Below are 17,804 nucleotides of genomic sequence, written 5' to 3' on the forward strand. Positions count from 1 at the left end.
ATCTTGCCTTGGTGGTCACTTCCTATCACAGATAAATATACATGTTCACTAGCACACCATGGATCTTGCCTAGCGGTCCAAAACTTTTATTGCAAAAAGATCACATCACAACAGGGTAAGTGCAAAGTTTCGGAGCCAGGCAGGACCCCTTCGTCAGGCATGTAATGTCACACGCCTGATGAAGGGGTCCTGCGTGGCTCCAAAACCTTGCACTTACCCTGTTATGTGCTTTTTTTTTTCGCAATAAATTTTTTGACTGCTATGCAAGATCCATGGTGTGCTAGCGAACGTGTATATCTGTAATATATCCAATGTCCAGCTGATGATCGCTGCAGCACCTGCAATAGATGTGCCTTTAATCCAGGAATGTGTGTGATGGGAATATGAACAAAACTTTCTGTTAGAGTGACAACTCCCTGTCCCTACCTCCCAGTTGGTTTCATACGTTGTCACAGATGGAGACTGCAGAAGTGGCTCAAGGGCCACACATTACGTAGACATGGTCCACTCTTATCACCATTAGAAAATCTGCCGTGAGAAATGCTATGCAACTGTTACTAAAGTGCATGTATACAGAAAGGTGAAATAAAGGTTAAAAAATGGGACTTTTAACCACTTGCCGACCGCCGCACGACTATCTACGTCGGCGGTCAGCCCCTCACAGGCAAACTAACGTAGGGCTACGTTGCTTGCTTGTGAGGGTCTAGGGAGCGAGCGCGCGCCCCCGGGGGCGCGCTCCCGCTCCCGCGTGGTCACGGACCCCCCCGCGCATGTGACCAGCGGACCCGATGTCCGCCGGTCACTCGGCGATCGGCGGGGGAGAGGGAGAATGTCAGGCAGCTTGTGTAAACAAACTGCCTGTCATTCTCCTCGCTGCAAAGACACTGATAAAACGGATCTGGTATGTAGATCCGTTGATCAGTGTCCTTACAGCTAGAGCCACAGCCAATCACAGTAGAAACCACGCCCCTAGGGACACACACAGCCCCTCCCTTCCAAATAAAGTTAACCCCTTCACTACCAGTGTATTTTTACAGTAACAGTGCATATGTATAGCACTGATTACTGTAGAAATGTCACTGGTAACCCCAAAAGTGTCAAAAATGTCAGTCAAGGGTCCGATCTGTCCGCCGCAATGTCGCAGTACCGCAAAAAAAATCGCAGATCGCCGCCATTACGCGTTAAAAAAAAAACACCAAAAATGACAAAAATCTTTCCCTTTGTTAGTAAACGCGATAACTTTTGCGCAAACCAATCAAAATACGCTTTTTGCGATTTTTTTTTACCAAACATAGGTAGCATAAAACAAATTGGCCGAAAATTTTTAAAAATTTTGAATTTTACATTTTTTTTGGGGGGAATTTCATATAAAAAAATGTGAAAAATATTGCTATTTTTGCAAAATTGACGCTCTTTTTTTGTTTATAGCGCGTGATCAAAAAATCGCACAGGTGATCAAATACCACCAAAAGAAAGCTCTGTTTGTGGGAAAAAAAGGACGTCAAATTCGTTTAGGTACAGCGTCGCACGACTGCGCAATTGTGCGTTAAATTCACGCAGTGCCGAATCGCAAAATACCCCCTGGTCGGAATGGGGGTAAAATCTTCCGGGGCTTAAGTGGTTAATAAAGGTGTCAGCCTCTCTGAAAAGGGCATTCCTTCAATCTTATCTTCTCACCTTAACTGCACTCGTTCGGCCCTCTTTCGTCCTCTGCACCCACGGTTGTGATCGGCTGTGTCGGCGACCTGACTTTCCAGGTCATGTGGCAGTGTTGGGCCTAGTAGTTGGCTGCTAGGCCCAGGCACCATCACACAGGGGAGTATACATGCTCCCCCATTGCCAGGAAGCGCCAAGTATTTTTGACCGTACATAGAGAAGATAAATGGGAGCCAAATGGCTTCACTTCCGAAAAAATCCACTTTATTACAAATGTAAAAATGCAAAAAACTGCTAACAAGACACTGTGGGAGGCGGGGGACAAAGCCGATGCGTTTCTCGCTAACTAGCACTTACTCATTATTTGTCATGAGTAAGCACTAGTTAGCACAAAACACATCAATTTTATCCCCTGCTCCCACAATATCTTGTCTGCTGTTTTTTTGGCATTTTTACATTTGTAATAAATTGGATGTTGTTTTCGGAAGGGCAGCCATTTGGATCCTATTTGTCTTCGTTAAAAATGAACTGATAACTGGAGTTGGCAACTGAGGAGATGAGGTAGAGGGGACTGCAGTGGCGGACCAACCTGGAGCAGCAGCATATGTCTTGTGCCAAGTATTTTGCATGTTGGCAATGCAGCCAAGAAGCTGAGCGGGAGTGTGGGTAAAGTATATGCAGGTAGGGGGATGGGGTGCCTTTTTCAGAGACACTGCTACCTTGCCCTGGGCAAAATAATCATGGTTCTTTAAGACAGAATATTAAAGTTACTGCTTAAAATGTCACTAAATTCTCCATCTTGAAATAACATCTTATTCCAGAATGCTGTTCTAAACCACAGCAGTTTATTAGAATCTGCAAACGACATATTACATACAATTTCTCTATCGTTCATCGACAGACGCAGCTCCATCTCTTCAGAGACTATAGGGTTATGCTCCTCCAATCAGGAATAGGCACTATGTACAGTGGGTACGGAAAGTATTCAGACCCCCTTAAATTTTTCACTCTTTGTTATATTGCAGCCATTTGCTAAAATCATTTAAGTTCATTCTTCTTCCTCATGAATGTACACATAGCACCCCATACTGACAGAAAAACACAGAATTGTTGACATTGTTGCAGATTTATTAAAAAAGAAAAACTGAAATATCACATGGTCCTAAGTATTCAGACCCTTTGCTGTGACACTCATATATTTAACTCAGGTGCTTTCCATTTCTTCTGATCATCCTTGAGATGGTTCTACACCTTCATTTGAGTCCAGCTGTGTTTGATTATACTGATTGGACTTGATTAGGAAAGCCACACACCTGTCTATATAAGACCTTCCAGATCACAATGCATGTCAGAGCAAATGAGAATCATGAGGTCAAAGGAACTGCCTGAAGAGCTCAGACAGAATTGTGGCAAGGCACAGATCTGGCCAAGGTTACAAAAAGATTTCTGCTGCACTTAAGGTTCCTAAGAGCACAGTGGCCTCCATAATCCTCAAATGGAAGACGTTTGGGATGACCAGAACCCTTCCTAGAGCTGGCCGTCCGGCCAAACTGAGCTATCGGGGGAGAAGAGTCTTGGTGAGAGTGGTAAAGAAGAACCCAAAGATCACTGTGGCTGAGCTCCAGAGATGCAGTCAGGAGATGGGAGAAAGTTGTAGAAAGTCAACCATCACTGCAGCCCTCCACCAGTCGGGGCTTTATGGCAGAGTGGCCCGACAGAAGCCTCTCCTCAGTGTAAGACACATGAAAGCCCGCATGGAGTTTGCTAAAAAAACACCTGAATGACTCCAAGATGGTGAGAAATAAGATTCTCTGGTCTGATGAGACCAAAATAGAACCTTTTGGCCTTAATTCTAAGCGGTATGTGTGGAGAAAACCAGGCACTGCTCATCACCTGTCCAATACAGTCCCAACAGTGAAGCATGGTGGTGGCAGCATCATGCTGTGGGGGTGTTTTTCAGCTGCAGGGACAGGACGACTGGTTGCAATCGAGGGAAAGATGAATGCGGCAAAGTACAGGGATATCCTGGACAAAAACCTTATCCAGAGTGCTCTGGACCTCAGACTGGGCCGAAGGTTTACCTTCCAACAAGACAATGACCCTAAGCACACAGCTAAAATAACGAAGGAGTTGCTTCACAACAACTCCGTGACTGTTCTTGAATGGCCCAGCCAGTGCCCTGACTTAAACCCAATTAAGCATCTCTGGAGAGACCTAAAAATGGCTGTCCACCAACGTTTACCATCCAACCTGACAGAACTGGAGAGGATCTGCAAGGAGGAATGGCAGAGGATCCCCAAATCCAGGTGTGAAAGACTTGTTGCATCTTTCCCAAAAAGACTCATGGCTGTATTAGATCAAAAGGGGGCTTCTCCTAAATACTGAGCAAAGGGTCTGAATACTTGGGACCATGTGATATTTCAGTTTTTCTTTTTTAATAAATCTGCAACAATGTCAACAATTCTGTGTTTTTCTGTCAGTATGGGGTGCTATGTGTACATTCATGAGGAAGAAGAATGAACTTAAATGATTTTAGCAAATGGCTGCAATATAACAAAGAGTGAAAAATTTAAGGGGGTCTGAATACTTCCCGTACCCACTGTAGGAAAAAAGCTTAACCACGCCTATAAGGCTGTCCCTGCAGGCATAACCCCACACATTCTGCTATCAGCAAACTGTTTCTGCCTAGTTTTAGGAATAGGACCTAGCTCCCTGCTGGGACTTCGGTCTTCGTTTTTAACAGGGAAATTTGTGTTAGTTGGTATTTTTTGTTGTTTTGCAGAAGAGAATCTTTTTTTGCTTCTCTTTTAGGGTGTGTTTTTTCTGGGTGAGCTCATGTTGTTACCTGGTCGGCTAAGTTTAGCCTTCAGGGAATTATGGCTTCTTTGCATTGTCTTCCCACCCCTCATGAATATGCTGCTTTGGGACATCCCTATAGTCTTTGAAGAGATGGAGCTGCGTCTGTTGATGAGCAATAGAGAAAACTCGATTTTTGTAAGAACTTGCCATAAAATCCTTTTCTTTGAAGTTAATTGACAGACGCAGCACCCGCTCCTCTACGCCCCTCTATGACGTTTTTCTTTTGTATTCTAAACACTGTTTGCAACTAAACTGTTTGCTGATAGCAGAGTTTGTGGGGTTATGCCTGCAGGGACAGCCCCATAGGCGTGGTTAAGATTTTTTCCTGCCTAGTGCCTATTCCTGATTGGAGGAGCATAACCCTATAGTCTCTGAAGAGATGGAGCTGCATCTGTCGAACTTCAGAGAAAAGGATTTTACGGTAAGTTCTTACAAAAATAAATTTTTTCCCCCTCAGAAATGTCTCTGCATGTCCCTCAAGCGGGTAGCAGTAAAATTAGTATTGTGGTCATGTGCACTGCTCACCCCACACTACAACTCCAGCTCTTTTCCTGGTCCTGCGGTCAGTCAGGAATCCCATGGGCAGTGATGCATGGATAGAGTTTTATTGAATGGGAAGTTTACAGTGCTTGTACATGATGACGTTGGATGTGTTTGCACAAACTACAGCATACCTCCCAGCTTTTTGAGATGGGAACAAGGGACACCTATTAGCAAAAGTATATAGGCATAGGACACACCCCCTGCTATGCCCCCCTTAAAAAATTATTTTACAATAAAAAAAAAAATTGGTTAAACCCACAAGTGTTTTTTTTTTATTTATTTTTTTACCACAGCTATTCCTTTATATCGGCTTTTAGAAATTACAGATGCAGCAATTAAAAAATTGGATTTCGGTTTAGCATCGGGAAACGCTTTTTTTTTTTTTTTTAAGTAATGCATTTTATCTACAACTATATAAACTATATAAGTCAGCCTAAAATGAGGAGGACAGAGGAACTTTGTTCTGAATGGGGGACAGTCCCTCAAATTCAGGGACAGTTGAGAGCTATGACTACAGTAGTCCATCTTGGAAGCAAAGCACGCCAAAGAGGGTGGCTATGTACCTACTTAGTATGGGACCATGTTGACCAAAAGTAGCCACTCTCATACCGAAGTCTCAGCAACACAATTTAAAATGTTATGTTTGGAAATGTGCTGGTCTAAGTTGCCATTACCAGTACAAAAGTGACTTAAAGTGATACTAAACACACACTGTTTCATTTACATTGGCCCTTCTATTTCTGTATGTGGATGATGGTACTGTAATTTTATATAAAAAAAAAAAATTGAACTACTTTTTTCCTAATTGATATTCAGCAGTCACATGACCCAGCTCTCTCCCAGCCTTTCTGCAGGGAAACATAAGCAGGAGGAGCTTCTAGTCCTCTGCTGCTGGTCACATGTTAAAAAAAAAAACTGCATTGGGAATACAGAGTAAAAATAAATAATTTATATCAATAAACTGTTTTAAACTGTCATACAAATATATATTTGAAATCAAATCTTTATTTTTTTGGCAATAACATGGTGTAGGTGAATCTGGCTGAAATTCACAGACTCGCACCCCTCCAGACTGCGTCTTGGCATAAGAGGGAGGTGAAGATACCGTTATTCTACATGTAATATCCCAATCACATTGTGTTTAGCTAGTTAGTGGGCATGTAGAAGGAGAAGGGAGTGGGTTGTCATTTACCACTGTGTATACATCCACATGTGTGACTCTATAGTCACATGGGCTGCTCAGATGTGATATGGAGTAAATGCTCAGCATAGAAACTTACTGAAAACTGAGCATGTGCAGAGCTGCCAGTACTGCTCTGCAAAATCCCCAACTGCACAGGACAGGAGGGGGGGATAGAGAACAGCAAGATCAACCAGGTTTTTTGCAGAATACAGAAAAGGAATCTCATGGTGACTGCGTAAGTATGAACAGCATGTAATACACTATTTATTGATATGTTTTATGATGAAGGGTTTAGTGATACTTTTAAGCAGTGACATTTTTTTGGGGGGTTTGTGACTGGTTCTCTCAAAGCAGTTTGTGATAATCACAGTTCATAATCACAACACTTGTCCTGTGCAGTATTTGGGTGTAAGGATACAACGGTGTAATGACATAATGTTTATTTAGTCCACTAGAATGTAGAGCGTCACCAGCAGTCCAGTGTTTATTTCTCTATCGCTCATTGACAGACGTAGTCTTCTTGATTCTCAAGAGCTGGGTTATGTTGTCTCCGCAGGAGTAGGACTAGGGAGAAAGACAAAACGTTCTGGCTCCACCTTAGGGGCAGTCCCTGAGGGTATATCCTCCCTCTCTCTGCTACAGGGAATCAGTTTTTTTTCTGTCAGAACTGGCCGCATTATCTTGTCGTTCACCATATCTGGTGGTTCATAGAGATAAGGTGGTTCTTCGTCTGAATCCATCCTTCCTACCAAAAGTGGTTTCAGAATTTCATCTGAATGAAGAAATTGTATTACCTTCCCTGTGTCCTAAGCCCAGTCATCCTCGGGAGTTTGCTTTACACTCCTTGGATGTGGTCCGGGCGATCAGGGTATACTTGAAAACGACAGACTCGTTTCGCAAGACGGATTCACTTTTTGTGATCCCAGATGGACCCAAAAAGGGGTTGCCTGCATCTGCCGCGACCATTTCCAGATGGATCAGACAGACGGTAGTGCAGGCTTATTCTATTAAGGGTCGGGAGCCCCCATTCCCTGTTAAGGCGCACTCCACTCGGGCACTTAGTGCGTCATGGGCCTTTCGCCATCAGGCGTCAGTGGTCCAGGTGTGCAAGGCGGCTACCTGGTCGTCGGTGCATACCTTTTCTAAACATTATAAAGTTGATGTAATGGCATCGTCTGATGCCTCGTTTGGCCGCAAGGTTTTGCAGGCCGCAATTTGAGGAGACCAGTGGTCTACCTCGAGGGTTTTTTCCGTTGGAAAATTTTTCTTTAGTCTCATTCTTTGTTTATAATGAGCCTTTAAAACTTCTAGTTTGGCACCGGTTGGGCCTTCTAGATTGGATTTGATTTTGTCAATCCCACCCCTCATTTGTGGCACTGCTTCTGGATGTCCCAGCTCTTGAGAATCAAGAAGACTACGTCTGTCAATGAGCGATAGAGAAAAATGGATTTTTGTAAGAACTTACCGTAAAATCCTTTTCTCTTAAGCTCATTGACAGACGTAGTACCCGCCCCTCTATCATTGAGTTGGGTTGGGTTAAATTCTCTGTACTGCTTTAAACAGAACTGATTCCCTGTAGCAGAGAGAGGGAGGATATACCCTCAGGGACTGCCCCTAAGGTGGAGCCAGAACGTTTTGTCTTTCTGCCTAGTCCTACTCCTGCGGAGACAACATAACCCAGCTCTTGAGAATCAAGAAGACTACGTCTGTCAATGAGCTTAAGAGAAAAGGATTTTACGGTAAGTTCTTACAAAAATCCATTTTTTTCACTGTTTTAAATGGCAACATCTGTCAGCACGTAATTAGTTGTGCACCGAATGGAAAATTCAGGATGCACTTGGCCAAAACTGAAATTTTACATTTTTTTAAACAAATGTATATTTTTTTATAAATTTGTATTGTATATGACTTTTTAATATTCTGAATTTATTATCGGTCATTGTCGGGACCTTTTGAAGCTGTGTTAAAAAAATTTGCTTGCCGCATTTTTTGTGCATATTTGGTCAGCACCACCCTATTAAAATGCATTGAAAATGCAGCAAGAATGCATAAAAAATGCACCCATCTTGTGCTTTTTGTTGCATTTTTTGCATCACACAACTCATAAAAAACACACCATAAGCAGGTAAAATAGTGGCAAAATCGCAGGCGTTTTCAGGAGCCATTATCGGCATCTTTTTTACTTTTGGCACAACACTTCTATTCTAAAATTATTTCTCTATCTTTCATCAACAGACGCAGCTCTGCTTAATAATAGACTATAGGGTTATGCTCCTCCCACTAGGGATAGGCAATAGGCGGAAAAAAGGCTTGTCCAAGCCGGCATAACCCCTCAGGCTCTGCTTTACTCAGTTTGTTCTGCCTAGTGACAGGGATAGGACCTAGTTCACTGCTGGGACTTCGGTCTTAGCTATAACAGGGAAAGTTTGTGATTTTTTTTTTTTTCTAGTTAGTTCCAGAGGAACTACAAGCATTAGTCGCTGGCTTTACCGGCATGGCGGTTGAAAGTCAGGTGTCGGGTGATAGGGGTCTCTCGGAGTCTTTGGTCCCCACTCTTGAAGGCTAGGAAGTCGACTTTTCGAAAGATCTATCATTGCACATGGAAATCGTACATTTCATGGTGTGAATCGCTGAAAGTGCACCCTCGCTTGTTTTTTTATCGCTGGGGCTGTGGCTTTTTTACAGAAAGGGGTCGAACAGCGGTTGGCCTTGGGTACTATCAAAGGCCAAGTTTTGACTTTGGCTATATATTTTCAACACCCATTAGCCACGCACGCCCTTATCCGGACGTTTATTCAAGGTGTGCGCCATTTGGCGCCTCCACGGCGATCCCTGTTACAGCCATGGGATCTCAATTTGGTGCTGTCTGTTCTTCAAAAGCCCCCTTTTGAGAAAATTCGGAGATTTCGCTGCTTGCTTTGTCTCTTGCCCGCAGAGTATCAGAATTAGCGGCGTTGTCTTGCCGCTCATCTTATCTGGTAGCTCATAGATAAGGTGGTACTTCAACCTAGTCAGTCGTGCCTTCCTAAGGTGGTTTCTGATTTTCATTTAAATGAAGACATTGTACTGCCTTCCCTTTGGCCTTTAAACCTCTGCATCCTAAGGTGTATCCTCTACATTCTTTGGATGTGGTCCGGGCTATCGGGGTTTACTTAGAGACCAGTGCGTCCTTCAGAAAATCGGACGCTCTTTTTGTCCTTACAGATGGACCTCTTAAGGTAATGGCTGCGTCTGCTGTAACCATTTCCAGATATATCAGACAGATGTGGTACAGGCCTATTCACTGAAGGGTCAGATTCCTCCTTTTCCAGTGAAGGCGCATTCTACTAGAGCGCTTAATGCCTTCTGGGCTTTTCACCATTAGGGTTCGGTGCTTCAAGTTTGCAAGGTGGCAACTTGGTCGTCTGTGCATACCTTTACAAAATTCTACGAGGTAGATGTGCGGGCATCAGCGGATTCTTCTTTTTGCCACAAGGTTTTCCAGGCTGCAGTTTAAGAGAGAACCCCCTGTTTTTTTGTTTCTCTTTGAGGGTTCGTTGTTCTGGGGGAGCTCCTGTTGTTTCTGGTTGAGCTCTGTTTTACCTGATTGACAACGTTAGGCCATTGGGGCATTCAGGTTTTTGTTCCTGTCTTGTTCCTACCCCTCATGTTTTTACTGCTTTGGGACATCCCTATAGTCTATGATTAAGCAGAGCTGCGTCTGTCGATTAACGATAGAGAAAACTGGATTTTTGTAGGAACTTACCGTAAAATCCTTTTCTCTGAAGTTCATCGACAGACGCAACACCCGCCCCTCTACTTTTGAGCAATGGGGTCTTTTTCTGTCACTGCTTGCAACACAACTGTTTGAGTATAGCAGAGCCTGAGGGGTTATGCCAGCTGGGACAGCCCCTATAGGTGTGGACAAGCCTTTTTTCCGCCTAGTGCCTATCCCTAGTGAGAGGAGCATAACCCTATAGTCTATGATAAGTAAAGCTGCGTCTGTCGATGAACTTCAGAGAAAAGGATTTTACGGTAAGTTCTTACAAAAATCCATTTTTTCAGCCGATAATTTTTGGTGTATCACTACATAATAAATGTCAACTTCCAGAATCTCACAGGGTCTCTTTGGAGTGCTGGTGACTATCTTCATTGTGTTGTGGTTGGTGGTGGACTTGCTCAGACATGGAGATGAAAGCCCCATACTGCTGCTGGAATATAAACAATGTCTCATGTGGGGGGGGGGGGGGGGGTGTCGCAGGAAATTTCTCATTGTATTTACTTTTTGGTGACTGTTCTCTCTGCTTTCCTTTGCAGCCAAAGGCACGTCCCTGACAGTTAATTGTTACACGAACTGGACAAGTGTGGTAACAATCAGCAACCTCCGGCTGGCTGTGTTGGGCTCCAAGATGCCTTTGAGTTTTCTCTAACTCTCTGCGGTCCTCAGGTGTAGAGCGATTTCTGGATGCATCAGCCAGACCAGGATTTTTTTTTTCTGCCCAACCCCTCCACCCCGAAGCCATGTGTGTAGCAGTCAGTCCCGCGGCCGCTTCTATCAGTGTTAGTGGACTGAGCCTCTTGCTACAAACCTTTAAGATTTCGATTTGCGTCGAGCACCACCTTTTGTCCTCCAGCCCAGGCAAGAGCAAAAGTGAGAGAACGCACACTTCACTGTAACTTTCAGACGTCGAACAACATCCATCGGATAAGACGCAACGACCTTGAGAAGAGGAATACGGCTTTACCCTCTAACAGCAATGATCCAGTGATTAACTACTAAAAACAAAAAATAGCACAATTACAAAAAGAAAAAAGTTTATTGAATGAGACTGTTGATCGGGCTGGACAGCCTTTTTTTCCAGGTTATATTTGCTAAGAAGCTGTGAGGAGTTTTAACGTCAATAATAATTTCTAAAAAGTATGTCCGATTTTAGTAAATCATAAGCATTCTTTGTTTTCAGCTTACGCTTAACTTACTGTGATTGTATTGGTAATGTTTTCAGACTAAAAACCAAATGAAGAGGCAGACTAATCTAGTTAACTCTCCCAAAGATTACCGTGTGGTAGAAGGTGATTATTCAAGTACATGATGCTTCTTTCATCTTGTCAGCTGTGTCCCACCTAGCAGCCATATTGATTCCCCATGGTGGCCAGAGCAGTGCCTCCCCCAATTCTGGCAGCCGCTTCTGACTCCACTTCCCGTCAAAGCAATAGTTTGTTTCACGCCTGGCAGCCATTTTGAATCCCCTGTTGGTCAGAACAGTGCTTTTCCCACTCCACTCTGTCAGAATAAAACCCCCCAGTTGTTTCCGTCAGCCATGTTAGAGCAGTGCCTCTCCTACTATCGGTGGCCATTTTGACGACTCTTTCTGTCAGAACAATACTCCGCCTGCTCATTTTTATATCTGGCAGCCATTTTGACTCCTCTTAGGGCAATGCCTCTGCCGCTATCAGCAGCCAATTTGACTCTTTGTCGGGCGGGAAAATACCTGCCTGCTTGTTTTACGCCTATGGTCAGTGCAGTGCCTCTCCCACTTCCAGTGACTCCAGTCTGTCAGACCAATTATCTACCTGCTTGCTTCACAAGCTGCCATTTTGGATCCTCGGTTAGAGTAAAGCCTCCCCCTAACCTGATTGACTCCCACCCCCCTCCCATTGGTCAGAGCAGTGCTCCGTCCAATGTTGGCAGCCATTTTGACTCTGCTGTTTGCCAGAACAATCTTCCTGCTTGTTTCACACCTTGCAACTATTTTGGCTCCCCTGTTAGAGTAAACACCTCTTCCCAACCTGGCAGCGATTTATGACCCCCCTTTTGGTCAGAGCAGGCTCCTCCTACTCTTGGCAGCCATTTTGATTCTACTCATACAGCCATTTTGGCTCTGCTTTTAATCAGAGCAATGCTTCTCCCAACCAGGCATTTTATAACTTTATCCTGTCCAATTTCTTTCCTATACTTGGCAGCCATTCCCCCTCTCCTGTTCGTTAAAGCAGCACTAAACTTGCCTTTTCCTCTACAGTCCCCGTCCCTCGTTGGCATTTTCTGCTGGGTGGCAGTCTTCAGCCATCTTCATTGGCCGACGCAGGATGACGTCACTCCTGCGCATACTCGGGAGTCGATCATCCAGGCACACGGACCGTGCCGACAATCTGAGCTGAGCTGCACACGGGCAGCTCAGTTAAGATGCTGGAGAAGACAGTGAGCAGGCAGGTAGGTGTATTTTATTGCAGAAGAGGGATTACATGTTTCTTCTGGAATAAAGAGCCAGCCTTCTCAGTTTGTGACAAGGGAACTTTAGTACTGCTTTTAAAAGCAATGCAAGTTTATGTTTTGTCTCCCAGTCGGTGTCTGCGGTTTTCTTTGTTTTCTCAATTGCTTACAAGAGAATATTAATCTCCTTTTATTTGTGTTCCTTATTGAGCCAATCGCTTCTTCCTATTAAACAGCAGCTCATAAAGTTGCTACCTTTTCTGGAACAAAAATCCCCAGCCGTATAAGCTCTATCTTAGTAATTATATTGACAGTGAGTCCCATTTAATGGCCAGGCTGCAACTCTTACCACATGACCAAATCGAGCGCTCCAGTAGTGTGCTGGTACTCCCTGTTGGCATGAGCACAGCTTTGTCCCTTCAGCTTATATCATTGAATCAATCTGATGTTTAGGAAATGTTTGTGGGCAGCTACATTCACCCAAATCAACACTTCTGCTTGAGAAGTGACTTTAGTCAGAGGGCTCCCCCACCTTTAGATTTTAAAGGACCACTAGACCTTAGATGCTTACACCCAGTCTGAAGGAAGATTGGCGTAAGTGGCGTTGTATTTACAGTGGCTCAATATAAGCTGCTGTTCACTGATTTCAATTTTTTTTTTAAGGCAGCTAAAAAGGTAGAAAGTTTTCTTCAGTAACAAATTTATTTCAAATCCCTTTTTTTTTTTTTTTTTTTTTTTTAATACTGCACCATAGAATTGCATGAAGAAAGGACCATCAAACGTACATTTCACATTGAAAGGAGTAGGCAAACTTTTCAGAGCCCGATAAAGAACAACTACTGATACTGACATGTATTTACTTTTATTTCAGAGTCTTGAAATAGTTTTTCAGATTAATTTAGCAGTGACTACTTGAAATTTTGTATGTGGTTGCAGGGCCGTGCCCAGGGTGGATGGCACAGTGGACGGCAGCGCTGTGCTCAGTGATGCAGAGCCTGCATTAATGTTAACAGAGGAGGCTTAGTCACTGCACCTGCCTGAGTGACAGGAGCAGCGGCCGGGCAGGGAGCTCAGTAACGGGATTGCAGTGTTAACCCCTGAACTGCAATCTGATGCCCTGGTGGCGGAGTTAGAGGGGAGATCCAGGTGGCTAGTGTTATGTAGTTGAAAGAGAAGGTGGGCAGCAGCATAGATTTAGGTACACAGCTTAAAGTATATGTCTGGGCAATGTAAAAACATATTCAGCACATCCCTGTAATACATGCACGTTGCTATCAGTCCAAGAAAAATATTACCTGTTGATCTGCCAGAAATCCAGTGCGCAGCTAACTTCTTGTTGGCATTGACAACACCATGCTGCCCTGAAATCCCCAGCAGTTTGATCCCCTCACTGAACTACACAACATCTCCCCTTCTCCATAAGTTAAGAAGATGGTGTTCTACAGTCCTTGGTCAGGCTTATAGCACTGCTTGGGATTTCAGTGCAGCAGAGACAGTTGTCGGCTTACAACAAGAAGACAAAACATGGAGAAATGTGTATAAATTGCAGAGATGTTCTGCATACGTTTTGAGGATTTGTATCCCAATTGTGCATTGGACCATTCAGCTCAGGCTGTACTGTGAGGTTGCGATTAGACAGTAAAAGTGTGGTCCTAGGCTTTCTTTGGCTCTGTGAGCTGTGCCAGTCCATGAATTGTACCTTTTAGGTCTGGTTAGCGGCAGCGCGGCTTTGAAATCGTGCTACTTCAGCAAAATTTCAGAGCCAGTGAATGACGGACAGGGAAGAACCCTCTAAAGTGGATTGTGCTGAAATGAATTTAGCACTCCTACACTGGCCTTCACTTCTTGAGCATGAGCCAAAGTAAACAGGATGTGTCCATGAAGGTTTTTATTCATCCAGATCAACGCTACAAAACAAATCAAGTAACAAACTACCAGCATCAGGACAGTCAGAATGGTAAAGGCTGCAGCAATATAGCAGAATGGGACTTCAGATTATTAAAAATGTATATTTCTCGTTGGAAAAAATAAAGAGAAACTCCACCTGCAACAGACCTTTTATACTTTCCTGGCCTGCCAGACATTTTTCTGACCTTCCCAATGTTCAGGACTTGCAGCCACCTGAAAATTTTTCATATCGGACATGTGGGAAAAAAATCAGACACTTGCACCCCCTGCCGAACGCTGTGGGCCCCTACACCACTACTGTGCCCAATAGTAATGAGGGGGGGGGGGGGGAGAACTGACCTCTGGATGATGTGTTAAATGTAAAGATTCTTCAGGTGGTCATAGTTCTTGAACAGAGAAGATCGGAAGAATGGCTGATGGGACAAGTGACTATGAAGTCTTCTCTTACACATGGTGTGCTTTATAAAGATGCTACAGTCACTGTAAGGGTTAAATGTTGGTCCCTCTTAGCTATGGTCCTACAGGGGAGACCAGCTGATACAAGTATAGGTAATGGGCAGAATATTCACAATTTTCTGGCATACTAGTTGACATGAAAAGTTGTAGAGTATTAGGATAATATTTCCAAATAGTCCAGTTGGGCTACTTGGCCCCCATTCACATGCAGGCGACGCTACTTCGCACCGCGACCTCGGAGGTCGCGGTGCGAGCAGCGCGCCGCGACCTCGGAGCGGCCGCCACGGACTTCATAACATTGAGGTCTATTGCGGTCGCCTCCTGGTCGCCCCAAAGAAGCTCTGGACCCTTTTTCTAGGTCGGAGCGACTTGTCGCTCCTATTAGAACGGGTCCGCAGCTTCCCTATGGGAGGCGACCTGTGAGGCGACCAGGTCGCCCTAGTGTGAACCGAAATTAGGCTTCCATGTTCAGGCATCATGATTGGTTGAGAAAAGCCTGCCTTCCCCAGCAATCAATTAGCTCCTTGATATATGAATAATTACAAGGTATGAGGAAGAGTCTCATTGGTTGGGGGAAAGCGTTGTCTTGAGCAACGTATTCTCATAGGCTGTTTCTTAATATTCGGTGATTCTGGATGCACCAATTCTCCATGTATGAAATCGGCAATTCTTTCACCATTTCATCGGTTGATAGATAAAATGCATTTAAGTTTGGCATTGCCGGGTCATTAATATTTAGCCATGTGGGTTTAAGAAACCCACCCTAAAAATGTACCAATTGACCCACATTTCTAGCCACCTCCAGAATCATCACAAGTGTAGCCAGACACCCCCTTTGGTTACAATTTAGAGCCCGCTTTTTATTGGTCCCTTGGCACCTCTTTTGGTGTGCCCATTGGTATGAAATGCAACCAGATGTTCTTGGTGAACCATTTACTTTGGCCATCAAAAGGGTAATTATGGAAACTTCAAACATTGTATGTTCTATGTTGGCACCTGTCTTAAATGCAACTAGTTGGGGGGATATTGACTTAGAGGATTAGTGGATTATGATATGCCAAACCCCGGAGGCCCATTTAGACTTCCATTTCACAGTATTGCAAAACATGCATTGCTGTGCCTTTCATTTTAAATGGTACCCCAACGTACATGCATTGTAGTGCACCACAACACACTACCTTACAAGACATGATCATCTGCTTTTTTTATTTTATTTTTGGTAGCATGTTGGGGGTTCCTTGGCAGCCCATTACTTACAATGGGCTGCCTTAACAGTGCCTGTCAATGCTCTGCAAAGTAGTAAATGGCCCCTTAAGGTTTTACTCTGCAGTTTTTTTTTTCACCTGACTCTTAAAACAAGTTACTTATTTTTTTTGTGCGATTGGCTTGCATCGTCATCTGAGACAGCAAGCGAAAAATCAATGAGTGCGAACTAAGTCGAGTTACCCCATGGCGATTGCTACCAAGGGATAACTTGCTTTTGTTTTAACATATAATGGGCTTGGAAGTCAGGAAATATACAGCGTTATTCGCCTTTTTGTCAATAATAAAGGTTGAGGTTCTAATTATGCTTCCTTCATATGGCTATGGGCAGCCTAAGGAAAATTCCAAACTTTCTGGCTCTTTGAAGCTAAAAACTGTATGCTTGCCAGGGGAATCTAGGAAAAATTACTGACCATTCAGGTCAGTAGGGGGCGCATGCTTTGCTACCTAATGAATTTCTTACCAGTCTGTCCACAAAAAATACAACCCCATACCATTCTCCACAAGGTGGCAATATGATTGTATTATAGAGCTATTCCTTAAAACTCCTACTGTTTCTTTAACCTGAAGAAATAAAAATGAAATTACTATAAGTTTAAGAAAAAAAACTTTAAAAACCCTACTTTTTGTATCTTATTTTGGAATTTCTTCTATCATATGAAAAAAAAAAAATTGAAGTATCCCTATTTCAAGAAACGTATTTTGTTAAGAAAAAAAGAAAATGATTGTACATATTGAAATATGTATTTTTGCACAGGTCTTTTGTTTTTTTTTTTTTGTTTTTATTTTTTTTTTCCTTTATATCCAGTTTTGGTACAATGGAGATCATCTAATATTTATTTGTTAATAAAAAAAGAATACCTTTATGATTTGAAGTGATTCACTGCCAAGCCTATATTCTGACATGCCTAAGTGTACCCGTTTTAAGGGATTCCTCCATTTTGCGAGGTCTGGGTTCTGTTTCTCGGTGTCTGTTAGTTTATTAGTTGCCTAAATCGGCGAGTTTAAGCTGTAGCTAAGGGGATATATATGGGTTTTTTTTTTTTCTCTTTTCTTTTTTTTTCCTTTGGAAAATTTTGTTCTATACCTGTGTGTGCAAAAACGAGGGCACATATGTGCTTGCGTGTGATTTATAGACTAAATAGACCTAAAAACTACAGAGGAAAATGAAAAGTGCCTGGTTCTAGTTTCCAAGCTGTACTCTTTAGCTTTTCCTTAACACTTGAATGTTCAGTTGTGTTTTTTTTTTTTTTTTTTTTAATTAGAGCTTGTTTTTATTTTACTTTTTAAAAAAATAATAAAAATAGCAGCAGTTTCTAAAATTTGTACTAAAGGCAATGCGATAGAACTACAACAGCATTTTTTTTTTCTTTAAAGACGCCCATCTTGCCGAAGGGACCAGACTGGCCTCTCTGGCACTGGGTTTAAATTTGGTTGCTTCATTTTGTTCCCCCCCCTTAACCTGTGATGACGCAGGTACTTGACGTCAAAGGTTGGCGACCAACTTGTATGTATAGCGTAGCTATTAGGAGAAAAAAAAAAGTGGTTTATTTAATAGAGAACTGCATTACTGATTCAAAAATTAAAATGTAAAAATATTTTTTATAAAAAAAAATTAGATAAAAAAAAAAAAAAGCCAGATACCTCGTGGAAACTGAATCTTTACCAGAATTCCAAATGGAATGTCGTGATTTTAACGATGTCTTCCTCAGAGTTCCCTTTGCCAAGGAATTTTTTCTGGTCCCTTTG

General features: G+C 43.0%; 1 protein-coding gene across 3 annotated transcripts in view; it reads left to right on the forward strand.

Annotated features, from left to right (window-relative positions):
- The window catches only part of ATXN7 (ataxin 7), a 213,729-nt gene extending 202,204 nt beyond the window's left edge, over window positions 1–11,525 (forward strand). For all 3 annotated transcript variants that reach the window (XM_082265407.1, XM_082265406.1, XM_082265408.1), the window contains one exon: window positions 10,538–11,525. In XM_082265407.1, coding sequence (XP_082121533.1) covers window positions 10,538–10,555 — 18 coding nt within the window. In that variant the 3' untranslated portion in view covers window positions 10,556–11,525. The remainder of the gene's footprint in view (window positions 1–10,537) is intronic.
- Window positions 11,526–17,804: the final 6,279 nt, after the last annotated feature.

The sequence above is a fragment of the Pelophylax lessonae genome, assembly GCF_965119305.1.
Source record: "Pelophylax lessonae genome assembly, chromosome: 8".
Lineage (NCBI taxonomy): Eukaryota > Metazoa > Chordata > Amphibia > Anura > Ranidae > Pelophylax > Pelophylax lessonae.